This window comes from Scyliorhinus canicula, chromosome 3 (genome assembly GCF_902713615.1).
Source record: "Scyliorhinus canicula chromosome 3, sScyCan1.1, whole genome shotgun sequence".
NCBI lineage: Eukaryota > Metazoa > Chordata > Chondrichthyes > Carcharhiniformes > Scyliorhinidae > Scyliorhinus > Scyliorhinus canicula.
This window is the reverse complement of record NC_052148.1, coordinates 96899491-96917784: the sequence shown is the minus strand read 5'-3', so window position 1 is coordinate 96917784 and position 18294 is coordinate 96899491. Positions and strand designations below refer to the sequence as shown.

The window sequence follows — 18294 nt, the reverse complement described above, 5'->3', positions numbered from 1 at the left end:
ATTCAAAATGTCTCAATCACCTAACAGCACGTCTTACGGGACTTGTGGGAGGAAACCGGAGCATCCGGAGGAAACCCACGCAGGCACGGGGAGTACATGCCGACTCAGCACAGACAGTGATCCAAACCAGAAATCGAACTTGGAACCCTGGTGCTGTGAATCAACAGTGCTAACCACTGTGCCGCCCAATTTGATTTGATTCAAAGTCGTGAGAGGTGACGATCCACTGAGCAAAAGGGTGGGGTTTGTAGGGCCAAGGAAGTGCAGGACCTGGGTGGGAGGTATGTTATAGTGAACGAGTGTTGGAGGGAACGTCAGTGATGCTAGTGAATGTTTATGCGCCGAATTGGGATGACATTGGGTTGGTGAAGGGGTTGCTGGGAGCATTTCCAGACCTGGACATGAATCAGTTGATTTGGGGGGTGATTTTAATTGCGTGCTAGAACCGAGGGTTCTAGGGGAAAGTTGAGAATGGCGAAGTAGCTAGGAGCGTTTATGGAAAGGATGGGTTGGTGGATCCTTGGAGGTTTTAAGAACCTGGGGGGGGGAAGAAGAGAGGGGGGAAAGAGGGAGTACTCCTCGCACATGTACAAAGTATTCTCCGGAGTTGACTTTTTCGTAGTCAGCCAAGTGGGGGTGATGGGAGTGGAGTATGCGGGAATTGTGATTTCAGACCATGCGCCACACTGGCTGGAGGTCAAACTTGGCTCGAGGCAGAGGCAGGAATGGAGGTTATATTTGGGGCTTTTGGCAGACAAGGGGTTCTATGAGAAAGTCAACTATGTGGAGTTGAATCAGAATGGGAAGGTAACGGCGGCCACATTTTTGAGGCGTTGAATGTGGTGGTTCAGGGGAGGTTATCTTGTTCAAGGTCCACAGAGATCAGAGGAGGATGGAAGTGTATGGACCGTTGTTGGACGAGATACTAGAGGTGGACAGGATATATTCGACTGCCCCGACCAAGGAGGGGTTGGCAGAGAGAAAGAGGTTACCGGGGCAATTTGGGAGGATGACAACGGGGAAGACAGTAGGGCAGCTACGGAGGGCGAGGGGGTGCAATATGAATATGGAGAAGGTGAGCCGTGTGCTTGCTTATCAACTACGGAGGCAGGTCACGTCGAGGGAAATTATGAGGGTACGGACAGGGGAGGGGGGTTAGTCTCTGAGCCAGGGAAGATTAACAAGGCATTCAGGGAGTATTATGTTAAGTTATAGGGCCAATCCGGATGGTGAGGAAGGGGATATTGGGAAGTTTTTGGATGAGCTGCAATTCCCAAGGCTGGATGAGGAGAGGAGGCGGGTGCCGGAGGAGCCACTATGGCTGAGAGGTGATAAAAGGGATGAAGTAAGGAAAGGCCCCAGGGCGGGACGGTTACCTGGCGGGTTTCTATAAGGAATTCACACCAAATGTACTCGGGATGTTCAGTGAAGTGTTGGAGAAGGAGACTCTCCAACACTCCAACTCTCCAACGGAAGGAGACTACTGGAGACACTGATCCAGGTGTCGATCACACTAATCCCGAAGAAGGGGAAGGACCCGTTGGAGTGAGAGTCATAGAGGCTCAGATCACTGTTTAACACGGATGAGCAAGTACTGGCTAAGTTAGTGGTGGGGAAGTTAGAAGGCTGCGTTCCGGGGGTGGTTGCAGAGAATGAAACGGGTTTTGTAAAGGGCAGACAGCTTTCCAGTAACATTAGGTGGTTTTAAAACACGATCATGACCCTGTTGATGGACGAATAATCGAGGTAGTGGTCTTTTTGGATGCAGACAAGGCTTTTGAACGAGTGGAGTGGCAGTACGTATTTGAAATTTTGGGACGGTTGCTGTTGAAGTTTGTGGTGTGGGTGTGTGTTGCATGTGACCCTGGTGGCGAATGTAGGGACGAACGAGATGAGTTCACGGAGTTTCGGGTTGCACAGGGGAATGAGACTGGGGTGTCCGCTGTCGCTATTCGCACTGGCGATAGAGCCCTTGGCGGCAGCCTTTTTGGGGGGGGTCAATAGAGTGGCAGTCGATTGTGAGGGGGAGAAGGGAAAACCAGGTGTCACTACGCAGATGACCTGTTTGTGTCGGACCCTTTGGAGAATATGGGGAGAATTATGGGCATACTGGAGAGGTTCAGGGGCCTTCTCGGGCTGTAAGTTGAACGTTGGAGAGAGTGAGGTGTTTCCAGTGAATGTGGCAAGTCAGGGAGCCAATCTTTGGTTGTTGCCATTTAGGGTTGCCAGGGACAGGTTTGGGTATATTGGGGTGCAGGTGACGGGGGAGTGGGCGACGATGCACAAATAGAACCTGACAACGTTGGTGGAGGAGGTTAGGGAGGACTTTACGAGATGGGAAACGTTACACCTGTTATTGGCGGGGAGAGTCCAGGTGGTAAAAATGAATGTTCTGCCAAGGTTCCTGTTTGTATTCCAAATCCTCCCAATCTTCATTCCGAAGGCCTTTTTCCGGTCTGGTTGCAGGGATTTCGGAATTTATATGGGCTGCGTAGGTACCTAGGATGGGAGGCACGGTAGCACTATGGTTAGCCCTGTTGCTTCCCACTTGGGTCACTCTCTCTGCGGAGTCTGCACGTTCTCGCTGTGTGCTCCACCTTCCTCCCACAAGTCCTGAAAGATGTGCTGTTAGGTAATTTAGACATTCTGAATTCTCCCTGTCTATCCGAACAGGCGCCGGAAAGTGGCAACTAGGGGCTTTTCTCAGTAACTTCAATGCAGTGTTAATGTAAGCCTACTTGTGGCAATAAAGAATATTATTAGGATGAAGACAACCCTGCTCCAGAGGCAGAAAGGGGGGTTGGCGTTACCAAATCTGTTACCCCCCATTCTGCTCTGTCTCTGTAGCGGGGTCATGTTCCTACTACTGGGTTGCGAATGCGAGACGGTGGTGGCAAGGAGTGGGGTTAGAGTGGGTCAGAACGGAGGAGCGGACCTATAGGGGGTCCAGTCTGAGGGCCATGGTAATGGCGGCACGTCTGCTGGCGCCAAGGAGGTACACAGTGAGCCCAGTGATATAGTCCACGATTAGGATGTGGAAGCAGTTGAGGAGGCACTTTAGGATGATTGGGATGGCCATGCTAACACCACTGTGGGAACCATGGATTTAAGCTGTGTGAGACGGATGCCATGTATGAGAGTTGGGGCTGGTGAGGGTGAGGGATTTGTACCTTGAGGAGAGGTTTACAAGTCTGGGAGAGCTGCGGGAGAGGATGGAGCTGCCGAAGGAAAGCGAGTTCAGGTATATGCAAGTGAGGAACGTGGAAGGAATGGAGAGGGTTTCCATGTGAGACGATGGCAGACGAGTGTGAGAAGTGTGGGCGAGGACCAGCAAATCACGTGCATATGTTCTGTGGTTGAGACGTTGGAGAGATACTGGGAGGGGGTATTTGGGCCGTTATCAAAGATTGTGGGGGTAGAGGTTGGGCCTCTATGGTGGTGATTTTTGGGGTGTTGAAAATGCCGGACCTGATGAAGGGGAGGAAGGCCGACGACATGGCCTTCGTCCCTCGTTGCCCGACGAAGGATTCTGCTGGAATGGCAGTCGACAACGCCACCTGGAATGGCAGCTTGGCTGGGGGACCTCTATGACTTACTCCGGCTGGGAATGATGATCTCCCATTGGGAGCTGTTTTAGCTCACTTGGCTAGATAACTGGATTGTGATGCAGAGCAGGGCAGCGTGGGTTCAATTCCCGTACCGGCTGAGGTTTTTCATGAAGGCCTCGCCTTCTCAGCCATGTCCCTTGCCTAAGGTGTGGTGATCCTCAGGTTAAATCAGCACTCTCAAAGTGAGCTCTCCCTCTCAAAGGGGAAAGCAGCCTTTGGTCATCTGGGACAATGGTGACTTTAACTTCCCTTTATATTCACCCAACAGCTGGTGTGTTGCTACTGTTGGAAGGTAGAATTGCAGTGTGACCAGTTTATACGATTAATTTATGTTACAAATGTTATCATAATTTACAAAGAAGCATATAAACAATGATAAATTTGTGATTTTGGATTTACCCGAAAGTTACGCATGATCGGGCTTGTGTGCCATACCACGGCAAATTGACAAGGAAATAAATAAAATGGATTAACTTTACTAGCTTTGCCGATTAATATTTTATATTAAGATTTGAGGAAATCAAGATAGGAGTAATGCTGGAAATTTGTAACCAGGAATGCCAAGTAGGTGATCCATCTTGGCTGCCTCCTGAGTTTCCCATCACCATTGATTCCATTATTCAGTTCATTTGATTCATTCCACGAGGTATCAAGAAATGACTGAAGGGACTGGATGCAACAAAAGCTGAGAGTCCTGACGATATCACTGTGGTGTTAGAGACTTGTGCTTCAGGACAAACCACACTGCTAGCCAAACTAATCTGGTATACTTACAACATGAGCATCAAAATGGTCATGCAGAAAATTGTCCAGGTCTGTCCTCTATAAAAAGCAGGACACATCTAATCCAGCCACTTTCGCCCACTAGTCTACTCGGTCATCAGGAAAGTGTCATAGACAGTGCGATCAAGCGGCACTTCTTCACCAATATCCTGCTCATCAATGCTCAGTTTGAGTCCTGCTATGCCCACTCCGCTCTTAACCTCACTACAACCATGTGCCAAGCATGGACAAAAGAGCTGAATTCAAGAATTGAGATGAGAATGTGCTCTTGAAATCAAGGCAGCATTTGACAAAGTGTGGCATCAAGAAACCTTAGCAATATTGAAATCAATGAGAATTATGGAAGCACTCCACTGTTTTGAATCATATAATAATAATCTATATTGTCACAAGTAGGCTTACATTAACACTGCAATGAAGTTACTGTGAAAAGCCACTAGTTGCCACATTCTGGCGCCTGTTCAGGTACACAGAGGGAGAATTCAGAATGTCTAAATTACCTAACAGCATGTCTTTCGGGACTTGTGGGAGGAAACCGGAGCACCCGGAGGAAACCCATGCAGACACTGGGAGAACGTGCAGACTCCTCACAGACAATTACCCTAGCTGGGAATCGACCTGGGACCCTGGAACTGTGAAGCAACAATGCTACTCACTGTACTATCGTGCATATCTCTCACAAAATAATTATTATCGTTATTGAGACCTATCATCTCGCTCCAGGATATCATTGCAGGAGTTCCTCAGGGTAGTAACATAGAACATACAGTGCAGAAGGAGGCCATGCGGCCCATCTAGTCTGCACCGACCCACATTAAGCCCCCACTTCCACCCTACCCCTGTAACCCAATAACCTTTTTGGACACTAAGGGTAATTTAGCATGGCCAAGCCACCTAACCTCCACGTCTTTGGACTGTGGGAGGAAACCGGAGCACCCGGAGGAAAACCCACGCAGACACGGGGAGAACGTGCAAACTCCGCACAGACAGTGACCCAGTGGGGAATCAAACCTGTGACCCTGGCACTGTGAAGCCACAGTGCTAGCCACTCGTGCTACCCAGTAAACCTGGCCCAACAATCTTCATCAGTGACCTCTCCAATATAATGTCAGAAGTTGGGATGTCCTCAGATGTCGGCAGTGTTCAGTATGATGCCAGATCCTTTGATACTTAGGCAGTCTGTGCCTGCATGCATCTCGACCTGAACACTGCTCAGACTTGGGCTGGTAAGTGGCAAGTAACATTCATGCCACATAAGTGCTAGTCAATGATTGTCTCCCAACAAGAGAGAGTCTTAACCATCTCCCCATGACATTCAGTGGCACTACGATCATTGAATCCCTCACCGTCAACATCCTACGAGCAACCATTGGCCAGGACCTTAACCAGACTAGCCATACAAATAATGTGGTTTCAGGAGCAGGTCAGAAACGGAATTCTGTTGCGAGTAACTTGCCTCCACAATCCCCAAAGCCTGTCCACCATCTACAAAGCACAAGTCTGGAGTTTGAAAAAATACTGCCCACTTGTCTGGATGAAAGCAGGTCCAGCAACAGTAGAAGTTCATTCCAAACGCAGCCCACTTTTGTGGCCACCACCTTAAGAATTCACGACATCTGCCAATGCACACTGGCAGCAGTAGGTGTAATGTACAAAATGCATTGTCGCCACTTGCTTCGCCTCCTTTTACAGCACTCTTGAAACCTCTGCTTCTAACACTTAGAAAAGCAAGGGCAACAGATGCATGGGAATGCCACCAACTTCAAGTTCCCCTCCTGTATCTTTCACCATCCTGGCTGGAACAATATCACTTTTCCTTCCCTGTCACTGGATCGAAACCCTGGAATCTTGCTGAACAGCACTATAGGTGCACCTACACCACATGGATTGCAGCGGTTCAAGAAGGCAACTTAAGACCACCCCTACGGCCTTGTCAGTGATGCTCAGAGGAAAGAAATTAATTTTTAAAAATCCATTATTTGGTTCAATTCTGGGCATTATTTTTAACGGGTTTTTTTTAGTTGATGATTGATTAATACTCTTGGTCAGGAATAAAATTTGCCTCCATCTTGAAGATCTTGAAATTTATATTTTTAATGGCCATTTTCTGATAACTGTCTTTAACTTTCTTGCATATAGCAAGCACTACCTTTGATGGTGAAAAAGAATCTGAAGATGAAGAAGGACAAGATGATTGTGTTCCACCTGAAGACTTGAAAAAGGTACTCTAAACTCAGCATGTAAATTTTTTAATCTGACCTGTGTTGCACCAAAATAAGAAGTTCCACTTTATATTTGCTAAAGTGGAGAATGGCTGTTTATTGATAATCTTGTCGTGATTAATAAAAAGATTTGTGGAAGTTACATTTGGTTCTTTAGTTAACAGACATGAGGTGAAATGCAAGTGTTATTTACATTAATGCATGCAATGAATCTGAACCTACATTGCAACTCTCTAAGTAAATGTTTCTGAAGGTTAACTCCTAAATGGTATTGTGATTTGTAAGGACGATGCCTTGGATTTTTAAAAAATAATTTAAAAGAACTGGTGGTCACCGCATAAATGAGTAGTACAAAATAGTCAATTATTCTTTCAAGGTTGGAGTTCTGAATATGATTCAAAACAAATATCTGCTTAATTCCTGTAATCCGTAATATTTTTTTTATAAATGTTTTTTATTGGGTTTTTGAACAAAGTATATTTCCAGTTATGTACACAGAATAAAATTTATCTACATAGAAGAGAAGAGAACTAAAGAAAAAAAACAAAACTCTGGTATGATATTGTGCACTAGCTCAACAACAGCAACTCTATACAGTTAGCAATATTATTTTTAACACATAAGTAGGATAAGTAGGCACCTGTTTGTGTGTGGGGGGGGGGAAGGAAACTGGGGAGGTACATATACATTTGAGTGCCGGCGAAACCCTTACATTGGTTATGTCCAATACAGAGAGGGCAATAAGAGAATGGATCTGGTGTTGGTGTTGTTACTTGCTTTTCCCGGACTGTTTTCTTTGTCGTCTCGCGTTCACCTCCGCTTTGGCCATTCGCCCCGTCTTTTGCCCGCATTTTCCTTCCAAGTTTGTTATCGTTTCCCGTGCTCTCTTTCCGGCTACATTCCCTTGCCCCGCCCTTCTCTGGTTCCCCTCCATTGTTCCCTGTCTCCTCCCTATTCCCCCCTCCTCCTGCTCTCCTTCCCCCCCATCCCTTCTCCTGTGGTTCGCCTTTCTTTTCTCTTGGGTTTAGCTGTTCTTCGTGGTTGTGTAATCTGTAATATTAACGTACAACATTAGGTTTCCCCCATGGTTCACTGTAAAAGTCTAAAACATTTGAATTCCAAAACGTTATGTGAAAAAGTTCCCTATTTTGCCTGAAAAAAATTGACTCAAGCTTTAGTAGAAAGTTTGCTTCATGACATTTAAATAATTCTCTAAACCTTTCCTCCAAAGTTTGCATTACCTTTGAATCTAACACATTTAAGTGGAAACTCTTTAGATCAAATAGTTTGGATGGGGTAGTGTTTGTGCAGTGTGTCCAGGAAGCTTTTCTAACACAGTATGTAGATTGTCTGACCAGAAGGGAGGCCATATTGGATTTAGTACTTGGTAATGAACCAGGGCAGGTGATAGATTTGTTAGTGGGGGAGCATTTTGGAGGTAGTGACCACAATTCTGTGACTTTCACTTTAGTAATGGAGAGGGATAGGTGCGAGCAACAGGGCAAGGTTTATAATTGGGGGAAGGGTAAATACAATGCTGTCAGACAAGAATTGAAGTGCAGAAGTTGGGAACATAGGCTGTCAGGGAAGGACACAAGTGAAATGTGGAACTTGTTCAAGGAACAGGTACTGCGTGTCTTTGATATGTATGTCCCTGTCAGGCAGGGAAAAGATGGTCGAGTGAGGGAACCATGGTTGACAAGAGAGGTTGAATGTCGTGTTAAGAGGAAGAAGGAGACTTATGTAAGGCTGAAGAAACAAGGTTCAGACAGGGCGCTGGAGGGATACAAGATAGCCAGGAGGGAACTGAAGAAAGGGATTAGGAGAGCTAAGAGAGGGCATGAAAAATCTTTGGCGGGTAGGATCAAGGAAAACCCCAAGGCCTTTTACACATATGTGAGAAATATGAGAATGACTAGAGCGAGGGTAGGTCCGATTAAGGACAGTAGCGGGAGATTGTGTATTGAGTCTGAAGAGATAGGAGAGGTCTTGAACAAGTATTTTTCTTCAGTATTTACAAATGAGAGGGGCCATATTGTTGGAGAGGACAGCGTGAAGCAGACTGATAAGCTTGAGGAGATACTTGTCAGGAAGGAAGATGTGTTGCGCGTTTTGAAAAACTTGAGGATAGACAAGTCCCCCGGGCCTGACGGGATATATCCAAGGATTCTATGGGAAGCAAGAAATGAAATTGCAGAGCCGTTGGCAATGATCTTTTCGTCCTCGCTGTCAACAGGGGTGGTACCAGAGGATTGGAGAGTGGCGAATGTCGTGCCCCTGTTCAAAAAAGGGAATAGGGATAACCCTGGGAATTACAGGCCAGTTAGTCTTACTTCGGTGGTAGGCAAAGTAATGGAAAGGGTACTGAGGGATAGGATTTCTGAGCATCTGGAAAGGCATTGCTTGATTAGGGATAGTCAGCACGGATTTGTGAGGGGTAGGTCTTGCCTTACAAGTCTTATTGAATTATTTGAGGAGGTGACCAAGCATGTGGATGAAGGTAAAGCAGTGGATGTAGTGTACATGGATTTTAGTAAGGCATTTGATAAGGTTCCCCATGGTAGGCTTATGCAGAAAGTAAGGAGGCATGGGATAGTAGGAAATTTGGCCAGTTGGATAACAAACTGGCTAACCGATAGAAGACAGAGAGTGGTGGTGGATGGCAAATATTCAGCCTGGAGCCCAGTTATCAGTGGCGTACCGCAGGGATCAGTTCTGGGTCCTCTGCTGTTTGTGATTTTCATTAACGACTTGGATGAGGGAGTTGAAGGGTGGGTCAGTAAATTTGCAGATGACACGAAGATTGGTGGAGTTGTGGATAGTGAGGAGGGCTGTTGTTGGTTTCAAAGAGACATAGATAGAATGCAGAGCTGGGCTGAGAAGTGGCAGATGGAGTTTAACCCTGACAAGTGTGAGGTTGTCCATTTTGGAAGGACAAATCTGAATGCGGAATACAGGGTTAATGGTAGGGTTCTTGGCAATGTGGAGGAGCAGAGAGATCTTGGGGTCTATGTTCGTAGTTCTTTGAAAGTTGCCACTCAAGTGGATAGAGCTGTGAAGAAGGCCTATGGTGTGCTAGCGTTCATTAGCAGAGGGATTGAATTTAAGAGCCGTGAGGTGATGATGCAGCTGTACAAAACCTTGGTCAGGCCACATTTGGAGTACTGTGTGCAGTTCTGGTCACCTCATTTTAGGAAGGATGTGGAAGCTTTGGAAAAGTTGCAAAGGAGATTTACCAGGATGTTGCCTGGAATGGAGAGTAGGTCATACGAGGAAAGGTTGAGGGTGCTAGGCCTTTTCTCATTAGAACGGAGAAGGATGAGGGGCGACTTGATAGAGGTTTATAAGATGATCAGGGGAATAGATAGAGTAGACAGTCAGAGACTTTTCCCCCGGGTGGAACACACCATTACAAGGGGACATAAATTTAAAATAAATGGTGGAAGGTATAGAGGGGATGTCAGAGGTAGGTTCTTTACCCAGAGAGTAGTGGGGGCATGGAATGCACTGCCTGTGGTAGTAGTTGAGTCGGAAAAGTTAGGGACCTTCAAGCGGCTATTGGATAGGTACTTGGATTAGGGTAGAATAATGGAGTGTAGGTTAACTTCTTAAGGGCAGCACGGTAGCATTGTGGATAGCACAATTGCTTCACAGCTCCAGGGTCCCAAGTTCGATTTCGACTTGGGTCACTGTCTGTGTGGAGGCTGCACATCCTCCCCGTGACTGCGTGGGTTTCCTCCGGGTACTCCGGTTTCCTCCCACAGTCCAAAGATGTGCAGGTTGGGTGGATTGGCCATGAAAAATTGTCCAAAATTCTATGATTAACCTAGGTCAAAAGTTCGGCGCAACATCGTGGGCCGAAGGGCCTGTTGTGTGCTGTATTTCTCTATCTAATCTCTATTTAGTATTAGCAAAAATGTTGAATGCAAAGTATTATTATGCTTAACTCAATTACATAGAGGCAGTGACACATTTCTATTTCATCCCCCCCCCCCGCAAAAGGTGGTAGCTCTTGAAATGGAAGTAAAGGCCCACCAGCTGCTGTGGAACCTTATAGTGGCTATCCTTCATTTTTGAGTTTTTTCATACATCCGATCCTGCCACAATCAAATTGCATAACTGATTTGGCCTCACCTGACATGCATACGCCTGGCAGGAGTCACTAGATGGTATAGAGTACAATGATGGTTAATTTTGTTTACTCCCCACTAGCCTGGTGCAGCGCATCAGACTGTAGAATTTCAATTTTATTATTTTTTTGCTGAGATGTGATTCAAACTGGGTAATCATTTGCTAAATTCAAATTGTGGAAAAGGCTAATTTGCTAGCGAGAGGGACAGCATTCATATAAATACCACCTTCCATGATCCTAGGGTTTTCTACCCCCCCAGTGAAATTGGTTAAGTCTGGTTTGGATTTACTGTTGACTGAAAATACATTCGCTGAGATGATTCTGTCTAGTTCCTGTGGGATAATCCAAAAGAAAATGATAGTTGTGCATTGTTACTGAGTTTCTTGCTTGATAATTGTGCAAGATTTGTAGCATGTAAGATCCATAAGTTAGAAATTATGGAACTGTTCATGAGTACAGTAAATTCAAATGCTCCATTTTAATAATAAATTCTGTGCAGCTTTTTAATAGACAATTATTTGTGCAGCTTTCTAATAGACAGTTATTTGACAAGTTTTTAAAAAAAATCTTGGGCGCGATTCTCCGAAACGGAGAGAAACAGCTGATGCCGGAGTGAAACCCGAATTGTTTCACTCCGGCGTCGGAGGCCGCTCCTCGCCCCTATTCTCCCCCTCCCCCAGCGGTGCGCAAATCTCGGGCGCCGGGCCTTGACGCGGCTGGCGGTGCCTAAGTGACATCAGCCGTGCATGCGCAGATTGGCCGGCTCCAACCCGCGCATGCGCGGTTGCCGCCTTCCCCTCCGTTGCCTCGCAAGACATGGCAGCTTGATCTTGCGGGACGGCGGAGGGAAAAGTGCGTCTCTTAGAGACGCTGGCCCGACGATCGGTGGGCACCGATCGCGGGCCAGTCGCCTCCTAAGCACGCCCGTGGTGCTCGATCCTCCCTCCGCCCCCCACAGACCCCACACTTACCTGTCGCGTGCTGTTCACGCCAGCAGCGACCAGGTGTGGTTGGCGGCGGCGTGAACCGGTCGGGTTCGGCAGGCCGCTCGGCCCATCCGAGCCAGAGAATCGCCGGTCACCGTGAAAAATGGCGAGTGGCGATTCTCCGAGTGGCGTGTCGCAAAAGGCCACACGCCATTTGGAGGGGGGGAGGGGGGGGATCGCGGGGGGCGCCAGGGCAGCGTGGCGTGATTCGCCCGGCCCTCCCGCGATTCTCCCCCTCCGGCATGGGGAGCGGGGAATCGCACCCCTTGACTTTGACCTTCACCTGTGGCTGATGATATATTAATTTCCACTCGTATTGTTGGCTGTTTCCTTGACTTCAGCTGCTACGTCACATGTAAAGTGATTTTATTTCTTGTTGGTGGAATTGAAATTGGTTCTTGTCGTAGAATACAATTCTAAATTTGAGTCTGATTTTGATATTTGTACAGCAAAATATTGGGCTTTTACACTTTTTTAAAGAAACTGCTGCAGTTTCAAATCGTCTGCAGCATAACTTGGGCAAAAGTTGAAATCAAATCTTAGTTTCAAGTAAAAATGATCTTGAGTAACTTTTAGAAAGTAAACCGCTAGCAGCTATTGTTAAATTTAAATTATTTCACATCTTTCAAGAAAATCCCAAGGCAGAGTCAAGTTTCTTGTATATTTAAATTATATTAAACTCGACCCTGAAATCACTTTTTTGCTTTATGAAAAATAACTCTTTGTTAGCTGGAAGGCAATAATGGCTGATGTTGAATTGCCTTTGTTTAGGAAATAATGGTGGGTTCAGAGTATCAAGCTGAAATTCCATCCAATCTGTGCAGATACCAAGATGGCGATAAAGGTAAGGCACCTGTTTATAAATGGAAACAAAATTGTGTCCTGAAGTCAGTTCTGGAGCTAATACTCCATGGTCATGTTTTTTTCTCTCTTTTAGTCACAATTATTTGTAGCTCTCTTCATTCTTGAATATTTATTTTTATGAAGGCATTCAAAAATAAACATCAAACACAACCAAGATCAAAAACAAAACAACAGGAGATCACATCACAACTAAATAAGTAACCCGCAACCCGCCCTCCCTGCCACCACCTTGTTATCCCCAAAACCCCCTCCACTCCCTGCTGACTTAGCTGTCCTGGAAGAAGTCAATGTCGGGTTTCCTTCTCTGGGCGAACCCTTCCATCGACCCCCTTAAGGCAAACTTAATTTCCCCAGCCTAAGGCAATCTGGGAGGTTGCTCACCCACGCCCCGGTTTCGGCAGCTCCGAGTCCCTCCACCCCAACAGGATCCGTCTCCACGCTACCGGCGAGACAAAGGCCAGAACATTGGCTTCTCTTGCCCCTGAACTCTCGGGTATTCTTAGCGGGATAGAATGGAATGGGTGCATTTGGTTAGCATCAGTTTTGGGAATCCCTTTAGTAGTACTGCTTCATTGAATGGAATCTACATAAACTGAGCATTAACTATCATTTTCTCCTTGCCACCTTTTCAAGATATTGGCTCCCTGAAATGGTTTACATAACCTAAATTGAGTATCCTGTGAATGAATGCAGTCAGAAAATAAATGTCAATAACTTGTTACATTTTGGCAAGTAATTCACAGTGAAGGTGTTCTGCTGTCTGGCTTCCCATCTTTCACCATTAATAAACCTCGGCTCAGCCAATACTCTGCTCATGTCTTCTAATTTGCACCAGGTCCTGTTCATCCATCACAGACCTACATCAATCTTCTGGTCCCGGAATGCCTTTATTTGAATAATCTCATCCTCGTGTTTCAACTCACTCCATGGCTTTGTGCTCTCTTACCTGTAACCTTGTCCAGATCTGGAATTTACCAAGGAACTCTACAATCTTTCATTTCGGGCCTCTTGTCCATCTCCCACAGCCTTCACCCACCATTGGTGGCCATGCCTTCAGCTGTCTCTCTGTACGTTCTGGAATTCCCTCTCTAAATCAGTTCCCCATCTATCCTTTATGATGCTCCCCAAACTTCGTTTTTGGCCAAGTCTTTGGTCACCCTTCCTATTGCCGCCTCTGGCTTGATATTAGTTTTGTTTCTGATTTACGCTCTTATGAACCAACTTGGGACATTTACATCATAAAAGATGCTATAATGATGTAAGTTGTTCTATGTTTAAGGTATTCTTCCGGTTTCTAGCACTAATTTCCATAATGCCAACCGTACTGTTAACATGAGCAGCACTGTAGCACAGCGGTTAGCACAGTTGCTTCACAGCTCCAGGGTTCCAGGTTTGGGTCACGGTCTGTGCGGAGTCTGCACGTTCTCCCCGTTTCTGCGTTGGTTTCCTCCGGGTGCTCGGGTTTCCTCTTAACAGTCCAAAGATGTGCAGGTTAGGTGAATTGGCCATGATCAATTGCCCTTAGTGCCCAAAAAGGTTAAGTGGAGTTACTGGGTTACGGGGATAGGGTGGTGGTATGGGCTTACGTAGAGTGCTCTTTCCAAGAGCCGGTGCAGACTCGATGGGCAGCCTCCTTCTGCACTGTGAATTCCATGATTTGATGGCATCTGTGTGTTTCTAACTGAAATGTATGAAAGCTATTTTGTGTGTATAATTTCCATTGTATTTGCAAGATTCAGTTGTAATTGCTTGTTAAATCTTATTTATGAAATATGATCAAAACATATTTGTAGAGTATTCCTCATGTGCTGCAGATAATAGAGTGGCATCAATGCAGAAAGGTTAATTAGTGTATTCAGTAAGGAGGAAAATTTGTATAAAATCAAAATTCCAAAATCAAACCAATAAAATGCTGAAAGGTAAAATTATAGAAGCTAGCATCTGCAAGGTTTTTGTGTCAATTAAGTAAAAGCTGTTCAGAGCTTTCATGATGTGTTGAAAATACTTGTATCAATAAAGCTTGTTGGTAGTTACTGTAACCTGTACTTTATTTCTAGTCTATGAAAATGAGGACCAATTACTTTGGACTCCCTATTTGCTTCCTGAAAGTACGGTAAAGGAATTCTTGCATGAAGCAACCAAGAGATCTGCAGATGAGAAAGGTGTTGGTGGCATACCTGAAGGGACACATGTAAGGGACAATGAACAGGTGAATATTTGTTTAATTACAAATCTGATACATAATTGGTTAGAATTCTGTCATGGACTGTATCATTATTGTATTTCCTATAATGAATTTTGGCTCAAACAAGGAAGCTTGGACAGTTGCGAGCGGTGTGAGAGGGACCCAGCCAACCATGTACATATTTTTGGTCCTTTCCGAATTTGGAGAGATTTTGGGGTTCTTCTTCAGCACCATGTCAGTGATCTTGGACTTGGTGCTCAGTTCCCTGGGGGTCATATTTGGGGTGTTGGACCTGATGGAGCTGCAGGCGAGGGCAGATGTTTTAGCCTTCACCTTGCTGATTGCTCACAGGCAGGTCCTGTTGGCCCTGCTCCTCAATGTGGCTGGGGTACCTGATGGAGTTTCTGTATCTTGAGAAGGTTAAGTTCATCTTGAGGGGGGAGTTGCGATCAAGGGATTCCATGAGAGATGGAACCTGTTTATTCTTCACTTTCAGGAGTTGGTCACAGTTAGCTGCAGAAGGGGGGTGGTTATTTTTTGAGTTATATATGTTTTGGTTGGGTGAGTGAGGGGGATTTCTGCTATTCTTTTTGCTTTGTGTTGTATTGTTTTACATATAAAATGTTAAAAACCGAATAAAATATATTTCTCTCCACCCTCCCCCATCTCCCCCCCCCCCCCCCCCCCCTCCCCCCAAAAAAAAGAAAAGTTCAAGATCTGCCCACACAGAGCAGATCGTGCATGGTGACTGATGAGCAGGAATGGGTCCTCTCGATTAGCATTTTATGTTCACTGTATAAATTGAGCCCCTTTTTTTTTTTTGGAACGCGTTTTTAAAGCTTCAAAGGTTGACTTATTAAGTTTTTTTCCTAATTTATGTATTTTTTACTATTTCATTTTACCTTTTATGGGTGAGGTGCGTGTGGTTGTTGTGGTTACATCCACTGTTTGGGATGTGGGATTTATAAAATTTATTGTAAATTAAAATCTTTAATAAAAATATATTTTAAAAAAACAATGAAACTTGGGAACTTAATACTCTTGGCTCCCACAAAAGACAGGGAAGAGAAAGGGGAATGAGGGTTGTTGGATGGTGGTCACGGTAATGATCTAAGATACTGTTGTGGAAGTGAAAAGGAATGCTGCCCTTGACGGTTAAAAGACAGGACCTAATAGAATTAAAGAATAAAAGAGAAGCTATTACATACTGGGTGAATATTGTAAACTGTCAAATAGTGGTAAGGAGATCAAGGAGCAATTTTCAGAAAGATGCAAGAACTGTGGTGTTATATTGAGGGACAAGACAGCGAAAATGTGTGCTGAGGAAACACTGGAAGAATTCTTGAATTATCAGGGATCTATCTTGATTATGTTTCCAACCCAATGGGGGAGAAAACAGAGCTAGATGTGGTTCTGGGGTAAATGCTAAGCCAGGTTAAGGGCTTATTTCATTGAGTTGAAAAGATAAAACAGTAAATGAGCAATGGAAATGAAATGTAGGGAAGGTGTGCAGTTTTGCATTTTGTAAGGAGACACTATGAACTAAATAGTGGAATTTTAATGGGGTTGTGGGAACAGATCTGGAGTGCACAGACCTTTTGAATGTGGCAGGACATGTTGAGATGGCTACTTAAAAAATCATGTGCTATCAGTAACTATAAATGGAGGGAAAGGTGTAGTTTAAACCCCCCCCCCCAAACTAGGTGGAAACTAAAATTTAAAAATTTTCAAACCAAATCCCAAGGCTGCTTGAACATATCCAGTTTTAATGGAGGTGATATGAGAGTGGGGTTTTGGGATGGGGGTAATCAATCTGCTCTGAGGAAGCAGATCGATCATTGAAACCTTTTTAAGGAGGTTGTATGCATCTGTTTCTGTTTTTAACCTGTATTTGCTGGGCTTCCCTGACCTTAAAAACCCGGCTGATAAAAGCAAAAGAGACCAACTGGATCCAGCTAGATGCCTCTTCGCATAACAGAATTTAATATTTCATTTAGTGACTAGCTTTTTAGGTAGCTCTTTAAATACTTTCTGCTTATGTTTACACTTATTGTGAATATGTGTGAGGTGAGCCATTCGTTTTAAGGAACTGAGTAATAGATGAATGAGCAGTGCTCACTGAAATTATTGGAGGCTGAAAAAAAGAGGAAAATATAAAACAAAATCTTGACTCTTATTTACTTATAAGCAGTAAAAATCGAGGATATTAATTATGAGGATTGTTTTAATGTGCTCCAGATTTTGGATGTGGGGGGGGGGGGGGGGGGGGGGAAGTGACACTATCGTTGCTGAATAATAGAAGTTTTGTTCAAATGAATTAAATCATCACTTTATTTCAATCTAAAATACTTGTAAATTAAAATGAGATTTGAGATGTTGGGACACTATAGACACCGGTACATTACACCGGTTAACCACCTTCAGTTGACAAGTAAAATATTCAACTTGTTTTGTATGTGGATTTAATACTCTTTTTTTAACTCTCTCCAGGCACTATATGAACTTGTAAAATGTAACTATGTTGTTAAGGAAGCACTCGGAAGTTACCACTCAAATGTAAAGACTACACGAGGTAAAGCCCCAACGAGTCTAACTGTTGTGGCAACAGTTTTATATGCATGTTGTAGTGGAGAGTGGTAGTAGATGCGCCAATTTCTTTCAATCACATAGCTGACCAGAAATATTTCCTGCTCTTGCCAGCTGCCATATGTTCAAAGGGTTTTCGGGTTGGTACTCAACCCATTTAGCCACGTTAAGAATGTGACTTCCGGTGGCGCTCGGGAGCGGAGCGGTGGCGAAAGAGGGAGGCTCCTGCCCGCAGACATTGTTTTGGCTTTTTTGAGGGAGAGGGGTTTCATTTCGCAACCTTTTTTCGGTCTTTGAAGCTCGAGCAATGGGCGGCAAACCCAAACCAGTTAAAAACTGGTGATAAACCCCGTGGGAATGCGGGGCAGCCTGAGCGGATGTGTCGAGCTCTGAGGGCGGGGCCATTGGAGTGGTGGGGCGGAGTCTGAGGCGCACATGCCGTCGAGGCAGCGGGCCCAAATCAGGAATGCGAGGCAGCCGAAACGGTGGGCAGACTATGAAGCTGCCGGAGCAGCAGGACTGAGGGCAGACTATGAAGCTGCCGGAGCAGCAGGACTGAGGGCAGACTGTGAAGCAGCCGGAGCAATGAGACTGAGGGCAGAGTGTGAAGCAGCTGGAGCAGCAGGACTGAGGGCAGAGTGTGAAGCAGCCAGAGCAGCAGGACTGAGGGCAGAGTGTGAAGCAGCTGGAGCAGCAGGACTGAGGGCAGAGTGTGAAGCAGCCGGAGCAGCAGGACTGAGGGCAGAGTGTGAAGCAGCTGGAGCAGTGAGACTGAGGGCAGTGTGAAGCAGCTGGAGCAGCAGGACTGAGGGCAGTGTGTGAAGCGGCCGGAGCAGCAGGACTGAGGGCAGAGTGTGAAGCAGCTGGAGCAGCAGGACTGAGGGCAGTGTGTGAAGCAGCTGGAGCAGCAGGACTGAGGGCAGAGTGT

General features: G+C 45.5%; 1 protein-coding gene across 4 annotated transcripts in view; it reads left to right on the top strand.

Moving 5' to 3' along the window:
• Positions 1-18294, top strand: part of LOC119962824 (mesoderm induction early response protein 3-like) — an 81047-nt gene that overhangs the window by 27708 nt on the left and 35045 nt on the right. For all 4 annotated transcript variants that reach the window (XM_038790953.1, XM_038790954.1, XM_038790955.1 and 1 more), the window contains 4 exons: positions 6531-6613; positions 12503-12575; positions 14653-14804; positions 17271-17352. In XM_038790953.1, the coding sequence (XP_038646881.1) occupies positions 6531-6613; positions 12503-12575; positions 14653-14804; positions 17271-17352 (390 nt within the window). The remainder of the gene's footprint in view (positions 1-6530; positions 6614-12502; positions 12576-14652; positions 14805-17270; positions 17353-18294) is intronic.